The following is a 24,026-nucleotide window of genomic DNA, read 5'->3' on the forward strand; positions in this document are numbered from 1 at the left end:
TAATGGCCAACAACAAGGAAGATTTGCAGAGATTGATGGACATCTGCGGTAATGAGGGAGATAGGTTAGATTTTAGATTCAGTAAGGAAAATAAGCAGTCATGATTTTCAATGACAACGAAGGTAGTGAGCTTAGGATACAGGAGGTCACGCTAGAGATAACAGATAAATACAAATATCTGGGCGTATGGATATGCAATGGGACCGCGTAGCTGAGGGAACACGAAATATACGTGACGACTAAAGGTAACAGGAATGCGGCAGTGATGAAAAATAGGGCACTTTGGAATTACAATAGGTATGATGTTGTGAGAGGAATATGGAAAGGGGTCATGGTTCCTGGGCTGACGTTCGGCAATGCGGTCTTGTGCATGAGATCAGAAGTTCAAGCAAGATTAGAAATTAAGCAACGTGGAATAGGTAGGCTTGCTTTAGGAGCTCACGGGAATACACCAAAACAGGGAGTAGAAGGTGATATGGGATGGACGTCATTTGAGGGCAGGGAAGCTAGCAGCAAGATAAAATTTGAAAAGCGATTGAGAGAAATGAAGGAGGAGTGTTGGGCTAGGAATGTTTTCAGCTACTTGTACATGAAGATTGTCGATACGAAATGGAGGAAGTGAACCAGGAAGTTGACTGGTAAATACTTAGAAAACAGCAGGTGGCCAAACCAAAAAGAACTCTCGGTTAAGAAGAAAGTGAAGGAAACGGAGACTGACATGTGGAAAATAGGCATGATAAAGAAGTCCGCACTAGAGATCTATCGAACTTTTAAGCAGGAAATCGCCAAGGAAAGGATGTATCATAATACTCGGGGTAGTTCTCTACTGTTTGAGGCTAGGACGGGAGTACTGCGAACCAAGACACATCGGGCCAAATACGAAGGAGTAGACACAGTATGCAGTGCGTGTGGAGAGGAAGAAGAAGCTGCCGAACACTTAATAATGTTCTGTAAAGGGCTTCACCCTATAGTTCAGGATGATGGCGCAGAGTTTTTCAAGCACTGGGGTTTAGGGACTGGGAGGGCAAAATAGACTTTAGGCAAGTAAACTTAACTAGAAGGAGGTTCTCTGATTGGTGGCTAAAGTGAAGGTGCGAGTGAAAGTTTAACTCTTCACTGCAAAGTACGAATCCTCAAACTCACTTTTTAAGGAAAAAAAATTATAGTTTTGGGTTCATAAAGTATTACGGCTTCGTGGCGCTAGCCACCGCCCGATCTAAAGGGTACAGCCATATATCCATCTATCCATCCATCCATCCATCCATCCATCCATCCATCCATCCATCCATCCATCCATCCATTCAGAGCACCGTTTTGGCGGGCTCACGCATTCAGAGACTCCGCGACCTAGGATGGACAAGGCTGTTGAGCAGCGTGCGCGCAGGGCGGCGGTGGCTCGCACTCGAAGAAGGGACACCAACGTGCGGGCACGCGAAGCAGAGGCGCACCGCGAGAACCCTGCAGTACGACAGCTTGAAGCCGAAGCGGTGCAGCAGTGGCATGTGCACCCAGCTTCGCCCTACTCTTCATCATTCATCCCGTGAATATGGTGTCGTTTGTTTAGCGATTGCAACTGAAGGCAAGCTAACACAGTGGCCACCCAGCAGTGGCATTTCATTAGCCTCAACGATCGCGTGTGTTTGCGTACAAACGTGTACATACCCCACCAGTAGTAACGCTGGCGGATCCGCTCATACGTCTTTACCCCACCGGCATGTGCGTGTTGCGGTTCAGCATGAAAATATTCGCAGATATCAGACCGCATATGGCACACTTCAACCACCCAGCACACTTCCACCACTTCGCAAGGGAGTTTAATAGTGACGCCAGGTAGTAGGCAGGCAGCCGGCATGGACACAAATGCTCGAGCAGCTCAGCGTTGTTGTTGTTGTTTCCCTGTGCAAATGGCTCGTACCCAAAGGAGGGGAGCGTCTACAGCTTGCGCACACGCTCGCGCTTCGCACTCAGAGATGGTCTCACTAGTAGTGCCTTGCGAATTCTCCACTACACTTTGAAATACTCTCTTGTTGGTCTCCTGTCAGGGTCACAGGGAAATCCAGCCATTCTAGAGCGCCATATACCCTGCAAGGCAGTCATCATGATGAAATTGAAAGGTAATCCAGTCTCATTCTCTATTGCCAAATACCTGATCCCATGAGGGTCTAACGGAAACTCTTATTTAATTGTCCTTTGTAATACGTCCCAAAAGTAAACTCCTTCCCTGCAGTGCAGGTAAACATGACCAATACTTTACGGGTCCTTACAGATTAGACAGTGAGCTCCTCAAGGCATATAAAACCCACGCTCCTCTGGGAAGGCTTTTTAGGAAGTGCTTTCTTTGGTTGGTTGGTTGGTCGGTCGGCCGGTCGGTCGGTCATGAAACTTTATTGTGGTCCTACAGAGCACGCTTCAGTGCGAAGTGGGTGACTCCCACGTCGGGACCATTAGGCTAAGCCTATCGGCCGCTCCACAGGCCTGCTGAATGGCCCAAAGTTAGTCGGCCAGGTTGGTTGGTCGGTTGGTTGGTCAGTCGGTCGGTCACGAAACTTTATTGTGGTCCTGCAGGGCGTTCGTCAGTGCCCAGCGGGTGACTCCCACGTCGGGACCATTAGGCCAAGCCTATTGGCCGCTCCATGGGTCTGCTGGATGGCCCAAAGTTAGTCGGCCAGGTTGGTCGGTGGGTCGGTCGGTCGGTCGGTTGGTCGGTCGGTCGGTCAGTAGCCCGCGAAACTTTATTGCGGTCATACATGGCGCGCGTTAGTGTGCAGTGGTTGACTCCCACGTCGAGACCATTAGGCCAAGCCTATCGGCCGCTCCACGGGCCTGCTGAATGGCCCAAAGTTAGTCGGCCAGGTCAGTCAGTAGATCGGTCGGTCGGTCGGTCGGACAGTTGCGAAACTATAATGTGGTCCTACAGGGTGCGCATTAGTGCGCAGCGTGTGACTCCCACGACGGGACCATTACGTCAAGCCTATCGGCCGCTCCACGGGCCTGCTGGATGGCCCAAAGTTAGTCGGCCAGAAGAGAGCTGCGTAGGGCCACCTCCCACCTGACCGATGTCGTGTCGGGGCTAGTGTACATCGCCTTGCACTCCTATAGCATGTGCGCGAGCGTGGATACATCCCCGCATGCGGGGCAAGCGTCGTTGGGGAACACGTCAGGATAAATAGCGTGAAGGGATCTCAGGTTAGGGTACGTGTCGGTCTGAGGTAGTCTGAGCGTAAGGGCCTGTGGCCTATTAAGGTTTGGATGAGGGAGTGGATATAATCTTCGCGTGAGGTAAAAATCTCTTGATATTTCGTTTTACGTGGCTGGCACGTCCCTGTTTTCCGCAACCCCATTGGCCCCGAATCCTTGCCCGGAACCGGCATGATCAGTTAGTGCGCGCGCGGCCTCATGAGCAGAATTGTTTAGGTTGGCGGCAGCGCCTTGGACCTGTCCAACATGTGTAGGAAACCAGATCAGTATGTGGAGCTTGATACCGTCGCAGCCGCCACTCTGGAGCACGCGCAGGGCTTTCTTGGAGACGACACCGTGCTCGAAAGCGCAAATAGCTGACCTAGAGTCACTATAGATGACCTCCCTTTCACCTTCCAGGATGGCCAGGGTGATGGCCACTCTCTCGGCAATCGTCGGATCGTCAGTGTTAACCGATGCGCAGTTGGTGATTTGCTGTTTGGAGTCGACGACGACTACGGAGAAGGCGCGGCTTCTACGTTACGCTGCCGTGTCGACAAAGCTGACGCCACGCTCCTCACTGTGAATCTAATTGAGAAGAGTGGCAGCTCTAGCTCGTCGCCTACCACGATTGTGCTCGGGATGGTCATTCCTCGGTATCGGTGCCACGGTGATGAGCTCGCGAATATCACGGGGCACCTATCTCATCTTCTCGTCCACTTCAGCCGGAGAGTGACCGAGCTCTGGGAGTATATGTATGCCGGTCTGGGAGCTCGAAAGGCGCACGAGCTTGGCCTGCTCCTGCGCTTCAGCAATCTCCTCCAACGTATTGTGCAGGTGCTCGGTGCGCGTCCTGATCGGGATACCCAGGGCCCGCTTGGTAATCTTTCTGAGCAAGACCTTGACCTTGTCACGCTCGGCACGCTGCCAATCGTGCATGGCCATGACATATGAAAATTGGCAGAGCACAAAGGCATTGCCCAGGCAGATTAGGTTGTCTTCTTTGAGGCCTTAGTAGCGGTTGGCCACCTACCGAACCAGCCGAACCGCGTTATTCGTCTTGGCGGTGAGCTAGAGCATAGTCTTGCCGATGGAACCATTGGACTTAGTGGTCATGCTGAGGACCCGAATGGAGTAGAATCTGAGTAATGCGCCGCCATCTCCGGTGTAGAGCTTGATATCACTCTTCTAGATCGGCTGCCAGTTTTTGGTCTTGGGCCCTCGCCTAGTAGGTTCGTAGAGAAGGAGTTCGGACTTGTTTGGGGAACACCTCAGGCCTGTGGGATGGAGGTAATCTTCCATGTTGTCTATGGCCTCCTGCAGGGAGCGCTCTACTTGCCCATCGCTGCCACGTGTGTGTGTAATTTGAAAAAGAACGTTTTCGCACTTGGAGCGGCCGGCATTTCTTCAACTCCTTTAGGCACGATCTGACCCTTGCGTGTTTTATATAGCACTCTGTACAGTGGGATGAGGAGCGTAACGTCACGTGAATCCTTGTACAGTTTTTTTCTTTACAACAAACCATGGGTAGTCAGTTGAAAAACAAACACACAAAAGCCGCACGCTGGCCACTTCTTTTATGTATCCTTACACAGCCCCTGTGGTAACATGAGTGCTCACAATAAACTCAGGCAACAGTCTACTTAGTCGTGTTTAACATACTGTTAGTAGGAAAGGATCTCTTGTCTGGCAGAAAAAAGAAAAACTTATTTACTAACTGTTTCATAAACAGATGTCCTAGCCCATGCTCTCAACACTTCACCCGTCCAAGCAAATTCGTGGGACTGTACCTTTTCCAGTTAGACCCCCCACAAATATTGCAAACATTCGATGTAATTTTTGCACATTGACCCGGGAACAATATAGCACTTGCATCACATACCATAGCTTAGACACAAAAAACCAGTTGCATGCAGTAGCCCTAGCAAACACGGCCAGATAAGTTGCATTCCACCTATTCGCTTTCTCTTAAATTTCTTTCGTTTTCTGTGTACATTATTCAACAGTAATTTTGTACGAATTCAGCGGAACTCCAAGATACATAACTGGCGTTTACGTCCATTTAACGGCTGCGAAAAATTCCGGGGTAAATGCCAATATCTATGCCAAAATATGATGCATTTACGCCAGTTTATCTGGCTTCCTTTAACTTCAGCGAACGATTTTGAAACTCTGGTTGATTTTTCATTGCCTTCATAGGAAGTTCTGGAAATTGAAACATCATCAGCGTATTCCAGTAGTTCAACCTCTGAGGATTGTACTCTAATACTTCTGATTATGTGGTTCTGCAATATTGACCGACATAATGTTTCAATGTAGATGCAAAACAACAGTGGACTAACAGGGCAATCTTGATGCACTAAGCGCTCAATTCTAATGAACGGGGGTGGGGGCAATGTCTTGTTAATAATTAGTTTGTAGTAACATTTAGATATACCATGGCTACGCCGTCTATAAATATCTAAACATTAATGTGCTCCAATACTGCGAACGAAAGAGCGTGAGCAACGCAATCAAACGCTTTTGCTAGATCCTGCTGGACTATGGCGACACGAGCTTCACTAATGTCATCACATTCGAGCACGGACCGCATTTTATGAACATTTGTTACTATGGAGCGACGTTTGATTCCACACGTTTGGTGTGGACTGACGATGTCTTTTACTGCACCAATACGCTGCCAGGCGGCTGTTGAGCATTTATTTCTTCATGTCATAAGTAGTGTTTGTGACGTGTCTGCATTCTCTTGTTTAGATTTGGTTTGAGTGTCTCTGCGCTTCTCAAAACCAGTGAGACTTTAGCAAATGTGTTTACTCTGGTTTTTTGTGCTTCGTGAGATTAGAACGCCTATATGGCACTTTCTTTACAGTAGCAAAAGATATATTAGCGTAATCAGTTATGTGAACGTCATTTGCATTGACTCGTTTAGTGGTTGGTAATTTCTGCGTACGAAACATCGTGCTTCTGAAGTGTCCGCCAAAAAGTTTAAACTTTTTTCAGACCTTTAGGCATATTTTTAAGTTCTTTTCAGCCCTTTGCCCATAATTTTGGTCATTCTTGTTCACCTTCTACGATTAAAGCCGTAATACTTCGCTGTAGCCGTACCGTACGTTAAGCTTACGGCACCACCACTTGTGTTGCGTTGGTCGTAACAAAAAATATGAATATGATATGAAGAGAATGTAATAGTTTTTTGCGTTGAGTTTTACCGTGATCGATTCAATGAAATAGCATTCGCTTATGGTGCTACACAGATGCAAAGCTAAAAAAGTGGATATTGAGAGTTACAATTGCCTTCCAGCGCGCTGAAATTCACTGGCGTGCGCTGGAAAAGCTGTGCTTTAGTTAATCGTCTTCAACGCCTCAGCAAACAAATGCAGCACGTTTTACTGCATATATGAGTGGTTAATATGTAGTACTAATTACTCGCGGTGTGCTGAAGCTTCTAAAATTAATCAAGAGTAGGAGTATAACCACGTTTTACTCTTTCATGTATCAAGAGTATATGAGAATTTCACTCTCTCAAAGAGCACAAGAGTGGAAACCTGTTTCACTCTTTCATTTCATACAGAGTGAAAATGAATTTCGCTCTATCTGGTGCTTTGCGAGAGTAGAAGAACAATTTGAAGAGTAACTTGGCCTTTTTACTCCTGCGATACCCTCCGCAGTTTTTAAAGTGTACTATTTCAAGACCTGCAACAATGCCTGCAGACGCCGTTGATACTTACCCACTACGACGAATACGCCGACACAAAAATATACACCGACGGAAGCACCGTAGTGGTTGGAGCCATGCTAGCACAGAGGACCTATGGCATTGAAACTGGCATCAGTTATGTGAGCCTGTCGTCCTTCATGATGAAAGCCAACTATTCCACAACAGAAAAATAGTACCTTGCCATCAACTGGGCTGCATATGAATTTGGCCCCTACCTCTGCGAAAGGCCTTTTAAAGTTGTGAGTAAGCACCACGCCTCATGTTGCCAGAGTAAAGAAGGACCCTTAAGTTCATTTCGCATGGAGGAGTCTGCGACTTCAAGAATTCGACATCACCACCTGTTAAAAGTCCAGATGAAGGCACTCTGGCACAGACTGCCTCTGCCATGCCCGGTCACAGACCACCGCAGAACGAGGGTGGCGACAGCATTTTTCGAACCTCAATCGTCAATGTCTTCGCCAAAAGACAGCGAGCTGACCAAGAAGCCAGGGGCCCTCTTGAAAAGCTCAACGTCCGAGCTACCGTTGTTATAAAGGTATTCAAATCAGGACTATAGCGTTTTTTTGTGCGTAACGGTGTCCTTCTAAAAAAAAACTTCTCGACGCATCAGGCCAACTATATCTCACCGTAGCAACTTCAATGTTACGTTCATAAGTTCTGAATGTTTTGCATGGCTATTCAATGGCTGGACCCTTTTGTTTCTTTGAGTTTCCCGTACGCTTGCCACGATACACCAGACGTACTACTGGCCGCTCTTTGACTGCTACGTAAAAACCTGCCGAGATTTTCAGCGACAGAAGACACGGCTAACTAAGCCAGCCGGGCTACTGAGCCCTATACAGCCACCTCGCTGGCTGTTCCAGGAAGGTGGCATGAACCTACCAGGGCCGTTTCCGGCGCCGAATTCGGAAAGAAATCTATCATTGTAGCTACAGGCTTCCTCCCCCGCAACGCTGAGACAAGGGCGCTGCCTGAAGGTAGTGCCACCGAGAACATGGTTCTGCGTCGCGGCGCCCCGGAAGGGTTCATTACCCGCAGAGTTATGACCTTTTTTCTGGACATAAATCAGGTCATTTTGTTCCTCAGGACATTTTGTTACTCAGGACATAACTCAGGTCGCAGAAGACGGGTAAAGCACAAGTATAGCAAAGAATGCTTATTGATAGCATAAAATTGGGCTTTTAAAGCCAGGAGGAGAGACAGGAAAGTGAGCACTGCTTGTGCCCACGTTCGACTGCCTGTGTCTCGTTAAGCTGCAATGCAGCCAGATACGTTCCGTTGCTACCATAAGGCTGAAAAATGGGATCCTTGATGTATTTACGACGGCACGTTCCAACTATTACAAGTTTATCGATGGCTGACGCTGTGTGCGCCGATTCAGTGTACACCGTGCCCTGTTTGTTGTAATCTCAGTATATCTTTCGCGGCTACACGTTCGGCCAAAATAGTAGTTTCATCTTGGATACGTCGGTTGCTGCGTGGGGTCAACGTCCCGAACGTTTCTAAATGCATAACAACAAAATTGTTCATTTTGACACTTTTCGCCTCACCACTGCTAGGCTTTCATGAGGAATAATCACGATAATGGCTAGACTCTGGCAGAATTGTAATGAGCACTTCCGTTATCACGGTTATATATATATATATATATATATATATATATATATATATATATATATTGCACGCTATATTCTGACCGATGTTTCGGCTCCAGCCGAAACATCGGTCAGAATTTATCGTGCTAAACCAACGTGCATCGTACTCTATTTTCTCTTATTCTACCGGGGCCAGCGATACTTCCTTGCTGCAACTATATAGGTATATATATATATATATATATATATATATATATATATATATATAGGTAGAGAGAGAGAAATCAAATTAAGACAAGCGCTAAGTTGCGTCCCTTCTCTATTTCTTTTTATGTATATATAGGCCGCCGCCGCTTAAACCCAGGCCGCCGTTTAAATGGCCTGGGTTCGGTAATGTCACAAGCCGACGAGCGCAGCACGTCAGCTTCGTACCACTCCCACCACCAAGAAACCCTTCTCACCTGGTCACCAGCCCTCAAAAGGATTTTCCGCTGTTCGCAGGGCTTCTGGGTGAGGACGTTGAAGACTGGCTCGAGGAGTATAACCATGTGAGTGCCATCAACAACCAGTATGAGCCTGTGGAACTCAACCACGTTGCACTCTACTTGAGCGGCATCACAAAAACGTGGTTTTTCAGCCACGCTACAGATATTCCGACATGGCCCGCCTTTACACGTCAGCTCCGCCAGATTTTCGCCAACCCGTCACTGCGCTCAGATATCGCCAATAAGAGGCTTGGTGCACGTGTTCAACGCCCCAGCGGGTTTTACACTTTTTACATCGAATATGTTCTCACCCTTTGCCGCCGCATCGACAGCTATATGGAGGAAAATGACCATGTGCGCCACCTGCTAAAAGGAATTGCGACTGTCGCTTTTATTGCGCTTGTGGTGCAGAATCCCCAGACCATAGCCAATGTTGTCACTACCTGTCAGCGCCTTGAGGCGCTTCAGACCACTCGGGTGCAACCTGACAAGTCTGATCTGAGCTCGAGTCATGACACAACAGAACTACGTGCATTGATCCGCTCCATCATCCGCGAGGAAGTTGATGCACAGGATTCACCTCGCCACCTTGATATTCGCACGACGCCACCTGCTACTAGTTTGCGCGACGTCGTGAGGGAGGAAGTGGCCTTGATCACTGGCACACCAGTTTCGAGCTCACATCCCGTGCCCATACCAAGTTATGCTCACGTTGCTGCAACGACACCTGCGCCCCACCAAAGCCTGGCCTCGATTACTGTCACACCTGTTCCAAGCCCATATCCTGTGGCCTTGCCAACCTATGCTCAGGTTGCTTCTAGGCCATCTGCACCCCAGGAAAGACCAATGCAGCAACCAGCACCTGAAGTGCATGGTTCACTCAACTCACTTGCCCCGCGACCATCTTCCCAGCCTTACAACGTCTGACGCGCTACGCAGCCGAGTTGCTTCTATTGTGGCATCCGTTGTCATATTTTGAGGTTTTGCTGACACTGTCAGCAAGACAAAAGGCGAAGGTACGATGACTCTGAACGGGATGACTTGTACTCCACTGGACCACCCTTTCGGCGAGTGTACCGGAACAGCACACGTTGGTCACCCTCTCCGCAGAACTTTGGCTCAGTTGGCACTTCCCGTTCCTCACGTCGTCGCTCACCTTCACCGATGCGGCGCTCCTCTTCTCCCCTCCGACCTTCTACTTCAATTCCCGACCGCCAACTGGAAAACTAAACAGTACAGCTTTTGGAGGGAAAGCTGCATCTTTCAAACTGCGTCAAACTCATCCGGACCGCCCATCAAATGTTTCATTGGTGTATGTTAACTGTCTACAGACCGAGGCACTGGCTGACACAGGCGCATCACTTTCCGTAATTCGTTCAGACTTTTGTGCCCGCTTGAAAAAAGCTAGGACGCCATACGATGGCCCTTCCTTTCGTTGCGCTGATGGGGTCCCTATTCAGTCTTCAAGTGTTCAGCCTTCAAGTGATACGCGGAGACCGCTTCTCTACGCACTTGCTCTGCCTCAGACGTTGCCGCCTTCTTTTTAGAAGCCATTGTGTTGCGTCATGGTGCACCTCGCACATTGTTGAACGACCGAAGCAAGGCCTTCCTCTTCACAATTCTCGACGAAATTCTAAAAACTTGTGGCACAGTTCTAAGACCACAACAGCTTACCACCCGCAGAGAAATGGCCTGACAGTGTGATTCCACCGGACACTAATCAACCAGATATCCATGTTCATCGGACCGAACCAGGATAACTCGGACAAATCTTGCCGTTCGTAACGTTTGAACACAATACCACTGTTCAACGAACCACCGGGTATTCACCTTTCTTCCTCGCCTTTTGTCGTGCACCGACATTCACCATTGACGCCTTTTTCTTCAATGTAACGACAAAAACATCCATGACTACGTCAGAACATTTCATCTCCAGGCTCGCTGACACACGGCAACGTGCTCAACTCAACACGGAGGCCAGTAAACAAGACAGCAAGCAACACTATGACAGCTTTCGTCGAGACGTCACCTTCCGTCCTGGAGATGAAGTACTACTTTGGATGCCTGTTCAAACACCCGGATTGTGTGAAAAGTTTGAGTCACGCTTTCTCGGACCTTACGTTGTTTGTGAACGAACATCTCTAGTCAATTACCCTGTCACTTCCGTTGAGGGTTCCTCGTACCATCATTACTGTGCCTCCAAGATAGTCCATGTTTCACGTCTGAGACCCTTTGTTCGCCGTAAATTTCCCGCTTAAATCTCGGCCGGGCTAGCCGCTCAAGTGCGCGGGGAAAATAACTATGAGCATTATTTATGCGTCCCATTTTTTAATCTCCACATACTCATCTTCACCACTGCTGTTTGGGTTGTGGCACATACTTGAGACAATAAAGGAGAGTCTTGAAGGTATTGTACGCCATCTTACATTATATATATATATATATATATATATATATATATATATATATATATATATATATACATACATATATATATATGCACACAATAATAACCACAATGAGAATTAGCTGTAGGCAAAACAAACAGCGCAGAAACCATATGAGTGACTTTGTGATCACCGTCACCTTGACTTTGCTGTCGCGTGCTTCCCTCTGAGCAATAGCCCCGTTTTCAATGTATCAATATACATCAACACATATTACATTGATTGATTGATATGTGGGGTTTAAAATCCCAAAACCACCATAAGATTGTGAGAGACGCCGTAGTGGAGGGCTCCGGAAATTTCGACCTACTGGTGTTCTATACCGTGCGCCCAAATCTGAGCACACGGGCCTACAACATTTCCGCCTCTACCGGAAACGCAGCCGCCGCAGCCGGGATCCGATCCCACGACCGGCGAGTCAGCCGAGTACCTTAGCCACTAGACCACCACGGTGGGGCAAGACGTGTCACATTGATATTGTGAACTGAAATAGGAAGAAATTAGTAAAGAGTCTTCGCATGGTCTCTCTACAAGGAAGCAATAACACTTCAAAGGTTCTCAAAATTTACTAGTAACAATAACAACGAGACTGATTGTGGCCAACCTGCCTGTATTATGTCATTGAGGAGTGCCATTCAAATGTGAGTCCACAATTTCTTTTTTAATGCAGCGGCGAACAGCCACAGCCTGACGTCAGGTTCATCCAACCAAGACGAGCTGCTGCGGGCGTACGAGTACGCCCGGCGGCACCCGCCAAGTTCCTCTCAACAGGCTTCGACCAGCGGTGCTCTGACGCACTACGATGCTCCCGACGACAGCCATACTACGGGTTCTGAAGGCAGCACTGATCCGGGCATTAGGCAATTCACAGAGTCTCCGCCTGAACCAAATGAAAGGCGACAGGCTGCTTGCATCACGCCAGGATCTCGAGGTACGCGTACAGGCGGATTCGCTTCTCAACTGCAGCGTAGGATGTTCATCAAATGTTTCATACTGACTAGAAGGTTGATACTGAACTTTTGGCACTTTTCTTCGCGCTCTTCCTTGTCTTCGTATACATATTTTCTTTCCACTGACCGTTCAAGACCATCAAAAGAATTAGGCATAACTGTTTAGAGCACATCAGTCACCTTAGCTCAAGCAGCCAAAGTATCTCATTTATCTCTTACATGCGTGACATTCCGCCCTTTCCTTGGTGGTGTACACAGGCTTTCGCACGCAACTGATAGATATGTGGGGTTCGACGTCCCTAAACCACCATATGATTATGAGAGACGCCGTGGTGGAGACTCCGAAAATTTCGGCCACCTGGTGTTCTTTATCGTGCACACAAATCTGAGCACACGGGCTTGCAGCAATTCCGCCTCCATCAAAAATTCAGCCGCCACAGTAGGGATTTGATTCCGCAATCTTCCGATGAGCAGCCGAGTACCTCCGCCTTTAGACCACCGCAGTGGGGCTTCGCACTCAACTTTGTAGTGAAAAGTTGTGGGACAAATTCCGGACAGCGGCAGCCACATTTTGAAGAAAGCGAAATGGTAGAGAATCGTGTTTTCGAATCAGGCGTCCGTTAAAGGTCCACTCGGCACATTTGACAATTTGGAGGTGTCAAACGCAATGCGTAGTTGGGGCGTTCATGATCACGTCTTACAAAATATGAAACGCTACGCGCCGCGGAAATGGGTCGAATTTCAAGATGAACGCTGCTCCCCCTTTTGCGGGGCGCACGCCAAGATAATGAGGACGTGACGTACACGCAAGAATTTCTCTATGCGCGCAGCAGTGCTGCGACGTTGGTTTTCAACATAGACTTCTGTGCTCTGATGTCGCCATTAGTAGCTCATGACAAGCTGAACATTATTTACATGACATGTGTAGTTTATGTAAGTTCTTGCTTCAGTAGATGAATAAAACTTGAGATGAAAAAATGCCAGATCCCACGTACAATGCGAACTTATGATATGCGAAGCACGAATGAGAAAGGTGGATATGACACTTCAAAATCAGTACAACGTTACCAGGCGGAGGTAAATTATGCCGTACATGCATGGACGTGTCATATACCTTCGTCGTTTGTTCAAGCCGCGCGATACAAAACACGGCTGCCAACACGCTATGAGCGTAGCATGTAGCTATTTTTTGCATGATGCTGATGTCATAAATGATTATCATGTTTGTACGTGTCATCTACTTTCGTCGTCCTTTCGCGTAACGTAATGTGAAACTCGGTATATGCGAAGCTAGTGAATCGGCCGCGAGTGCATCATGAGCGAAGACATGCAGACATGTTGTTACATGACACGCATGTTTTGCTGCGTCAGGCTAAGGTACTCGGCAGCTGACCCGGAAGCCGCGGGATCAAATCCCGCCTGCGGCGGCTGCATGTTTGATTGAGGCGAAAATGATGTAGGCAACTGTGATCAGATTTGGGTGTACGTTGAAGAACCCCAGGTAATCAAAATTTACAAAGCCCTCCACTGCGGTGTCTCTCATAATCATATGGTGGTTTTGGTACGTTAAACCCCACATGTCAATTACATGATACACATCTCATGATTATCATGTTTGCACCAGTCGCAAGTACCACCGAATTTGGTATGTGTGAAGCCAGCGAAAAGACCGCAAGCGCTCCATAAGCGTGGCGTGTGTTCATGACTTACATGACATGCATGTCCTAATTGCCACGTTGGAGTCCGTCAATTATGTTCGCGTTGCAGTCATGTCATATCATACCAGCTTTGCATTATGTCATGACGAACGAAACTTCCGATAGAGCAGCAAAACCATGACATGTTACGTTATACAATTTCGGTATCGATTCCGTTTTATGAAACGGACAGGAGCGCTAAAAGTCGTAGGTGGCTAGATAGATAGATAGATAGATAGATAGATAGATAGATAGATAGATAGATAGATAGATAGATAGATAGATAGATAGATAGATAGATAGATAGATAGATAGATAGATAGATAGATAGATAGATAGATAGATAGATAGATAGATAGATACGCTCAAAGTACCCACAGTTCGCTAAGAAATGCTTCGTGTTTAATAACAAGATGCAATAAGAGAATGTCCACGTCTTTTTCCTTCTTCCTCTTGAGGGTCCCACTGCAGTCGCTTGACTTTGGGACCCTCGTCTGCATACTACATTCTACAAATTTTGTATTTTGAATGAATGAATAAACTGAACTGAACTGAACTGAACTCTAACGATATGCGGGGCTAATGTGCCAGCGTTTCGCATGTGTTCGTGTCCTCGTGGTTAGCTCAGAAAGCAGACGCCTGTCCGGGCAAAGAAAGTAATGGTCCTGCACAATTGAGCATTCAATGTGCTAATTTATTCTATCGCGTCTAAGCAAGCGTTTCCAAACCATCACGCAGACACAGGCATTTAACCACAATATAACGCTGGTCAATAAAACAACACAATTCACGTGCTCGGGCGTTGGGTTTGTTCGGCCGTGTGATGCGCACGTGACCTCTTGGTCAGATGCTGGAGAGAGTAGGGAAGAGATTTAGCTTGCGAAGGCTACGCGGAATGAGCGGCAAAGGTTTGGGGTTTGGCTCTGCGCATCTTCCTTTTGCACTACTTCAAAAGAAAAGAGAAAGTCTTCTTATTTCGTAAAGAACAGAATTTCAAACATTGTGGAATAATCCTTTTCATCCAACACAACAAACTCTTAGGTCTGAATGAACTTTGTGATGGGGTATGGTGAGTGGCATTTTAAGGAACCCAAAGTGGACATTTCGAAACCCTCCAATACAGCTCCCCTATATCCAGGGCCACACCCAGAAATTTTTCCGGATATTTATGTGCAGAGCAGCTAATTTTGACAGCAGGTGGTGAATGAGAAAATTCGTAAATACTTTAGTATCACTCGAAGGACTGAAGCATGCAAGAATATTTAGGGGCTGTCAGAAGCCCCTGGAATTCCCCTTGCTTACGGCCCTATCATAAACACGTGCTTTGGGGGTACCAAACACCAACAGTTCTTACCATATCGGAAATGACAAAGACTACAATAGGATGCCAGTGGCTTCCATACGGGAGTTTTCAATGACAAGCATTCTTTCGCGTACTGCGAGCACTTTTGGCATCTATCTATCTATCTATCTATCTATCTATCTATCTATCTATCTATCTATTTTTGATGTACACACCTACTACGACAAACTTCCCTTAAGGCAGTGGCTGTTCGAGCAGTTCTTTTGGACAAACTTGTCACCATCCGCTTTCAGTACATTTCTCTGCAGTACCGTCTTTAAAAGCTTTATTTCTATTCCTAATAAATTAACTGCCATGCTTTACCCGGTCTTTCGGGACTTGAATGTTTACAGTGTTCTATGGGGTGATTTTCAGTGCGGCGCATGAGGTCTCCTAATCGAACAGATCTTGTTGTTTTTTGGAGCGTGTCTGCAGAATCGGAAAGAAGCAAGGTACTATTTCTTCGTGGACCAACCATACTCTGCAATACACTTTAGCATTGCAACTCCAACTCTTATTCCCCTGATTAGTTGAAAAGTTATTGCAAATCCTTAGGAAGTTGACCACTTTTCTATAGTTCTGTGCGTGTCAAAAGGAAATGAATATCCCCTACAGGTTTCTAAGCAGATGGAGAAAGTGGATGGACAATAATTTAGAAAATATGCACTTTCAAATTTGATGGACATGTGTGCCTTAAGCTTACATGCCGCTGTCCACTACTTCACATTATTTCTGATTGATGCTGCTACAAAGTAAATCTCACAAACAGAACTGCCCGCCAAGCATCGTGTCCCTTGGTGCAACAGTGATTGTCGAAATGTTGAAAAAAAACCACAACAATGCATGGAGGTTGCTTTGAAGCTCACTGATAGCCAAGAACCTTGACAATTTAGCAACATACGATCTTAAGGAACGGGCATAGGGGCAAGAAGTGAGTTCTGGCATAAAATTTTATCCAGAATCACTTCGTATACACACAAGAGGTGGAAGTCTGGAACGTCTATGTCATTCTCTTCCTCTATTAAACGCACAAGGCCACAGCTTGGAAGACCAGGCGTATTATTTCAGCGCACACATTGAACAGGCCTCCAGATTGTCGCAGTATACTACATCGTACTAACGATACAAAACAATCATCGAAAAACAGAAATTAGAACACAAATCCACAAAACACGAAGCATACAATCGTCGTAGCTGAGCTATAAAGGTGTCGCTAAACAGCTGCGATTATTCACCTTCTGGTTGGGACCATGTAGTGTATGAAATGTTACAACACGCGCCCCCTGACACACAAAATGCCCTTCTTCTCTGTTTAATGCTACTTGCTTTTCTGACGAGATTCCATCAGCCCGCAAAGTTGCAATTGTTATTCCGCTTCGAAAGCAAAGCAAGGATTCATGCTCCGTTACCAGCCAAGACCGATCGCACTAACAAGTTGCCTGTGCAAACTTTACGAAAATATGATTGACCACCAGCATTTACACTTCCTGGAACCAGACAACCTACTGGACTCATGCCAGTGAGAATTTCGCGAGGGTAAATCTACCAGTGACTCATCTGCTACGCATCAAAGCATAAATTCGTGGGGCTTTCGTTCATATTTCATTCTTTCTTTCACTGTTTATCTATATAGAAAAGGCTTACGACGCAACGCACCTGCCGCTTTGGTATAATGCGAGGCCTGCAACACATATATGCCTGAGGCAACATGCTGACCACATTAGAGATATACTTGTCCAATAGCCCTTTCCGTATTCGGGGGCGGGATATCTTAACTTGGACATTTGTCCAGATGACTGGAGTTCTGCAATGTGGTGTCCTCAGTTGGACACTTTTAATCATAAAAAGTAGCAGCTTGCATTTCTACATTCCATGCCTTATGTTTTGTTAAACGTATGTTGATGATCTCCAGATCTGTTTTAAATGCTGCAATCTCGCAATTTTCGTGAGGCAGGTCCAACGTGGCTTAAACAAGGTTTTCAGATGGGCACAGAAAATTGGGTTTTTAATAAATTCCCAGAAAAGTGCATGTGTCTTATTTTTCAGAAAGAGCGATATTCACGCAGACCCCGACATCGCAATCTTTTTTAGAGCGAATTCGGGAGCGCGTGGCTTTAAGAGCTTCGAGCGCTGTTAAGCGGCGGCACCCAGAAGCATCGCTCATGATTAGTGCGGCCGGACTGCGAAAATGATACCGTCCCGCGCATCACGTCAGGCGAGCTAGCGCGTGTCGTCTGCTGCACGCGCAAGGCAATAGGAAAGCCGGGTGCTTCAACGTGGCAAGAATGTTGGACTTCTAATTATCTACCACGTGACTCACAATTAAACTTCGAAACACAATATTGTCACGACTAAAGGCCGGGCAAGAAGAAAGAGTATGATGAAGTGATGAGCGTGAACAGCACCCACGGTTCCTCCGAGGAAGAAGTCGAAGCGGCTGCTCTTTTGTTCTGTTAATACAGACCTCGTTTTTTCTGGTCGCAGCGTCGTCCTGTATTCTGTTATTTTCACCTAGCGACATTGGTGGAGGTGCTGGACTTCTCCAACTGATGCTTGGGACACCTCCGCGCCATAGCACATCAAGTCCACCACCGCAATCCGTTCCTGCAGTGAATACTCCTGTCCACCGCTAGTGTCGCCGCCAGCGAGGCCTTAGTCCCGGGGCGATTCCGCTCGAACTTCTCCAGCAACACACCGTACCGGGAGAAATGGCTACCGGAGTGCCTTCACAGCTTACTGTTGATCAGCCTCTAATTCCTGAGACCTTCTACGGTGAGTATTATGAAGACGTCGAGGACTGGTTAGCCCAGTATGAGCGAGTCGCCAAAGCCAACCGCTGGCCCACTGAACAAAAGCTATCGCGCGTCTACTTTGCTTTGGCAGACAGCGCTCGTACGTGGTACGAGAACCACGAGTCAACACAGTCTTCGTGGGAGGAATTTCGGCAGCAAATTCTCGGGACATTCGCAAACACCAACCGCCGTAGTTCTGCTCAGCAGCTCATCGAAGCACGCATACAGAAACCAAACGAGAGCGTCGCCATGTTTGCGGAAGACATGGCCCGCCTATTTCCGCGGGCCGACTCCGAGATGCCTGAAGGTAAAAACTACGACATCTGATGAGGGGCGTCAAGGAAGAGCTGTTTGCCGGTCTCCTGCGCAACCCACCAACAAGCGTAGTGGAATTCGTCAAAGAGGCGACAACAATCGAGCGAGCACTGCAGCAACGGCGCCAATACCATGACCAACAAAACAAAACATCTCCCAGCCTCTCTGCTTTGAGTGCCGGTAGTGAGTGTCCTCTGCGCGAACTCATTCGTGAGGTCGTTTGAGAGGAGATCCGAAACCTCCTTGTGACTCCGCAAGAAAATACCATGCCTTGCGTTGCAGAACTTGTGCGGCATGAACTCCGCCAGGCATTTTCGTTGCTCGAATCGCTCTCAGACCAGCGGTCTGTAAGCTACGCATCAGCTGTCCATCGACCCACTCCAGTGTCGTACAACTCGTCACCGCTGGCTTATCGTGACGTCGGCCAAGGGCCTTAGAACGAGCCGTGGGCCCCAGCTCCCAATCCGCCTCAGCCGTATCCACAGTTCAACGTGCCTATGCAAACGGCGCCGATGTACACTCCGCCGACATCTGCATCTTGGTCGCAAGGTATGCCCACCAGTCGACCATCCATCCGTAAGACGGACTTGTGGCGCACCGCCAACCGTCGACCACTTTGCTTTCATTGCGGAGAAGCCGGCCATATTTTCCGCAATTGCCCGTACCATGACCGTAGACATCATAACTTTCTACAAACCTCTCCTCGTGCCTATTTCGATAACCGCCGTGACAGCAGTGCAGGCCCGCAAGCACAGCAACCCGAAGTGCCGTATCGTCGACCCCGCTCTCCTTCACCTGCACCGAACTCGCCGCCGCAGCGCAGTTACTCCGAGGTGGTCCGGGGCAGATCTCCTAGCCCTCGTCGGGGAAACTAACAGCTGCGACCTTTCGCGGGAAGGTTGCCGCCCGTCGAGATGCTATCACACCCCCAACATCTTCTCTACGACGCGATACGACGAATGATACCGCGGATCGTACGACGCACAATACCAAGGACAATACGACATCACCGACATCAACGGAAATCGTAAGCGCCAATCTGGGCATTTGTGTAGACGGACGCCCAATAACAGCACTGGTAGATACTGGTGCGGACTTCTCTATTATCAGCCGTAAACTCGCCGACTGCCTAAAAAAAGTAAGAACAATATGGACGGGCCCAAACATAAGAACCGCAGGAGGTCAATTAGTGACGCCGACGGGCAAATGTACAGCTCGAAATAATATCGGCAGTTCAGATTCGTCGCTACTTTCCTAATTTTACCGGAGTGCTGCAAAGACCTGATCTTGGGCATGGACCTCTTGCGTGAATACGGTGCCATTATCAACATTCCTGAGAGATCGGTTACGTTTTGGACAGCCCCAGATCAAGTTTCGGATGTGCCCTGTACAGACCAGCGACGTCAGCCTTTGCGCGTCTTCGAAGACGACGTGACCATCCCACCGCGGTCGAGTGCACTCGTGGCTGTGACATGTGACACGTCGAGCGATTCTGAAAACATCGCCGAGCAAATTCCAACACTGCTATTCAGCCATGGTTATTCTATCGCAAGAGGCGTCGTAAGCATAAAATGCGGAAACACGCACGTCCTTCTTACGAACTTCAGCTCTGAAGGCCGACATCTAACGAGGGGCATGGCAGTCGCGTACGTGGAAGAGCTCGCCGAGATGACAGACTGCCTAACTCTTGAAAAAGATAATTCAACTGATCTGACCCCCGCACCTCTATCTGTTGATATTGGCCCAAGTTTGCTGACGGCGCAGAAGCAAAGTATCATGCAGCTTATTAACAAGTTTGAATATTGTTTCTCTTCGATTTCCAGGGTCCGTCAAACGCCGCTCACGAAACATCGAATTATAATGGACGACATGACCAGACCCATCAGGCAAAACCCGTACCGGGTAGCTCCGCGAGAACGTGAAGTCATGGAAAATCAGGTGCGACAGATGCTTGAAGACGACGTTATTTAGCCGTCGAAAAGCCCTTGAACTTCGCCGGTTGTATTAGTGAGGAGAAAAGACGGCACCTTACGTTTCTGAGTGGATTACCGCAAGCTGAATCAGGTGACAAAAAAAGACGTCTACCCACTTCCACTTACCGACGATTCGCTCGATCGACTACGCCACGCGTGTTATTTCTCGTCAATGGATCTAAGGAGTGGGTATTGTCAGATAGAAGTCGATGAAAGAGACTGGGAGAAAACAGCTTTCGTGACACCTGATGGCCTTTTTGAATTTAAGGTACTTCCATTTCGCTTGTGCTCAGCACCGGCAACGTTTCAGCGGCTAATGGACACCGTACTATCAGGCCTCAAGTTGCAGACGTGCTTAGTGTATTTAGATGACGTCATCGTATTTTCTGCCGCATTCGACGAACACGTCAGGCGACTGCACTCAGTATTTCAAGCTATCCGTTCTGCCGGACTAACACTTAAGCCGGAAAAATGCCATTTCGGCTTCGAAGAGCTTCTGTTCCTGGAGCATCTTGTCAGTAGTAAAGGTGTATGGCCTGACCCTGAAAAATTAGCTGCCGTTACGAATTTTCCAGCGCCAACTGACAAAAAGGTGGTCAGACGATTTTTAGGACTGTGTGCTTACTACCGTCGCTTCATTGAGAACTTCTCGCGCATTGCCTCACCGTTGACCCGCCTTACCAGTGAAGACGTCGCATTCGTGTGGAATGAAGAGCAGCAAAAATCATTCTACGAGATGCGGCAACGCCTTTAGAAGCCACCAGTCCTCGCACACTTTGATGATGACGCACCGACAACAGTGCACACCGACGCTAGCAATGTCGGCTTAGGAGCTGTACTCGTGCAGTGGCAGGATGGCGCCGAACGAGTAATTGCTTACGCGAGCAGAACTCTTTCACGTGCAGAAGAAAATTATTCCACTACGGAAAAAGAGTGCCTTGCGGTGGTGTGGGCGGTTACAAAATTCCGCCCATACCTGTATGGTCGTCCTTTTAATGTTGTCAGCGACCATCACTCCCTCTGCTGGCTGACGAATTTATGCGACCCTTCAGAACGGTTGGCGCGCTGGAGCCTGATGCTTCAAGAATTTGACATGACGGTGGTCTACAGATCGGGGAAGCGACATTCAGACGCTGATTGCCTTTCTCGTGCGCCATACGAACCTGCGACGGCAGAAGATGACGATACAGCCTTTGTCGGAGTTGTAAACACGGCAACTGTCGCACAGCTGCAACGAGACGACCCGGAACTAGAACCCATAATACGTTTTTTAGAGGGTCGCACTTCAGCTGTACCTACACTGTTTGCTTGAGGGCTTTCGTCATTTTGCTTGCGCAACGACGTCCTGTATAAGATGAACTTCACGCCACACGAAAACGACTACTTACTCGTCGTCCCAACATCTCTAAGGAGCGAAGTATTACAGGCATGCCACAATGAACCAACATCCGACCACCTGGGTTACACGCGTACGTTGTGCAGAGTGAGGCAGAAATACCACTGGCCAAGACTGACGGCGACCGTTTAACACTATGTTCGGACGTGCCTTGATTGCCAGCGCAGAAAAGTTCCACCCGTCAAACCAGCAGGCCTCCTCCATCCTATTGACGTGCCTGTTACTCCATTCGCTCAAGTCGGAATGGACCTTTTGGGCCCATTTCCAACCTCATCAGCAGGTCGCAGATGGATGATAGTAGCCACCGACTACCTCACTCGTTACGCCGAAACCAAGGCTTTGGAGAGGGGCACGGCAAGTGAAGCAGCCCAATTTTTCGTAGAAAATGTGGTGCTGAGGCGTGGTGCTCCATCAGTGCTAATAACTGACAGGGGAACTGCATTCGCAGCCGAACTATTACAGACAGTTTTAAAACTTAGTGGCACAACCCACCGGCGAACAACGGCGTATCATTCGCAAGCGAATGGTCTTACGGAGCGTCTCAACAAGACACTAGCAGATATGCTCTGCTAGTACGTCGATGTGGAGCATAAAAACTGGGACGAGATCTTGCCGTATGTCACGTTCGCCTATAACACGGCTCATCAAGAAACAAGAAGAACAACGCCATTCCGCCTTCTTCATGGTCGTGAAGTCACCACTATGCTGGATGCTATGCTGCCGCACGAGTGTGAAGACGCTGAAACGGATGCTGATTATATTACTCAGCTGGCCGAAGAAGCCCGACAACTTGCACGCCTACGTATTGGTCGCCAGCAGGACTACGATTCAAGACGGTACAACCTTCGTCACCGACCAGTCTCCTACAGCCAGGAGAGAAAGTTTGGATATGGACACCTATTCAGCGCCGTGGCCTCTCAGAAAACTGTTAAGACGGTACTTTGGTCCCTTTAATGTTCTGCGACGTCTCAGTGACATTAATTATGAGGTTGTTCCTGATACTGCGCACTCTTCAAGGCGTCGAAGGTATGCTCCAGAAGTTGTGCACGTGGTACGCATGAAGCCTCATTTCTCCGAATGAACTCATGCGTTTCCAACAAGTACAAAGCGCTTTGATTATAAAGCATCGGGGCGATGCTTTCTTGAATGGGAGGCTGATGTCACGGCTAAAGGCCGGGCAAGAAAACAGAGGACGATGAAGTGATGAGCGTGGACAGCACCCACGGTTCCTCCGAGGAAGAAGAAGTCGAAGCGGCTGCTCTTTTGTTCTGTTAATACAGACCTCGTTTTTTCTGGTCGCAGCGTCGTCCTGTATTCTGTTATTTTCACCTAGCGAGAATATGTTTTAGGATCATCGTTGATTTGTCACAGGGCATTTTCCTCAATGCACACTTTCTGTTTCAGCATGACCTGGAGCCGGGGTACTCGGCAAAACTTATTATGATGATATGTGGAGTTTATCGTCCCAAAACCACCATATGATTATGAGAGACGTCGTAGTGGAGGGCTACGGAGATTTCGAACACCTGGAGTTCTTTTACGTGCACCCAAATCTGGCGCAAAAGTTATTATGAAGGAGCACTTGGAAAATTGCCAGACTGTGTTGTTCTGACAACCTTGAGCATTTGTGAAAGTATATGCCAATATACATAAAATAGGCCTTGGTGCGGCACTCTGTTCCAGTGCGGAGAAACTGAAAGTTTGGTAGGAGTGGCAGAGTCTTCGAGCACATCGGTACTATGTGCCAGCGCTGTACTCCACAGAACCTTCCAGAACGCAGCAGTGCTCTTATTTTTCAAACGGGAACATGACAAAATACTGATGTAACATCGAGGTAAGCTATTCTCGATTACTGATACAACTTTCTACTGATACAATCAATTCGTAGTTCGTGTAACGTATACCAAATAATAAAAGTTCGTGAGTTAGTGCTCCTTTGCCTGTTCGTTATACGACTACAAGAACGCAGAAAAAAGACGTAACCAGGTGGCACGGCAGGCATAATAAACACGCTGATTGAATTGAAAACATCCAAACTTTAGTTTCCATAATAATAGTATCACCAAGGATGCCCAAAATCCGTTAGCAGCCTGCAAACGAGCACATCCAGTGGTGAAATGATGCGCATGAAGGGAAGCT

General features: G+C 47.8%; 1 protein-coding gene across 9 annotated transcripts in view; it reads left to right on the plus strand.

Annotated features, from left to right (window-relative positions):
* LOC119172975 (cell adhesion molecule Dscam1-like) overlaps positions 1-24,026 on the plus strand; it is a 2,235,730-nt gene that overhangs the window by 1,860,682 nt on the left and 351,022 nt on the right. For 8 of the 9 annotated variants that reach the window (XM_075891768.1, XM_075891774.1, XM_075891771.1 and 5 more), the window contains one exon: positions 12,093-12,353. The exons of the other annotated variant lie outside the window; for it this stretch is intronic. In XM_075891768.1, the coding sequence (XP_075747883.1) occupies positions 12,093-12,353 (261 nt within the window). The remainder of the gene's footprint in view (positions 1-12,092; positions 12,354-24,026) is intronic. 9 annotated transcript variants of the gene reach the window in all.

This window comes from Rhipicephalus microplus, chromosome 4 (genome assembly GCF_043290135.1).
Source record: "Rhipicephalus microplus isolate Deutch F79 chromosome 4, USDA_Rmic, whole genome shotgun sequence".
Taxonomy (NCBI): Eukaryota; Metazoa; Arthropoda; class Arachnida; order Ixodida; family Ixodidae; genus Rhipicephalus; species Rhipicephalus microplus.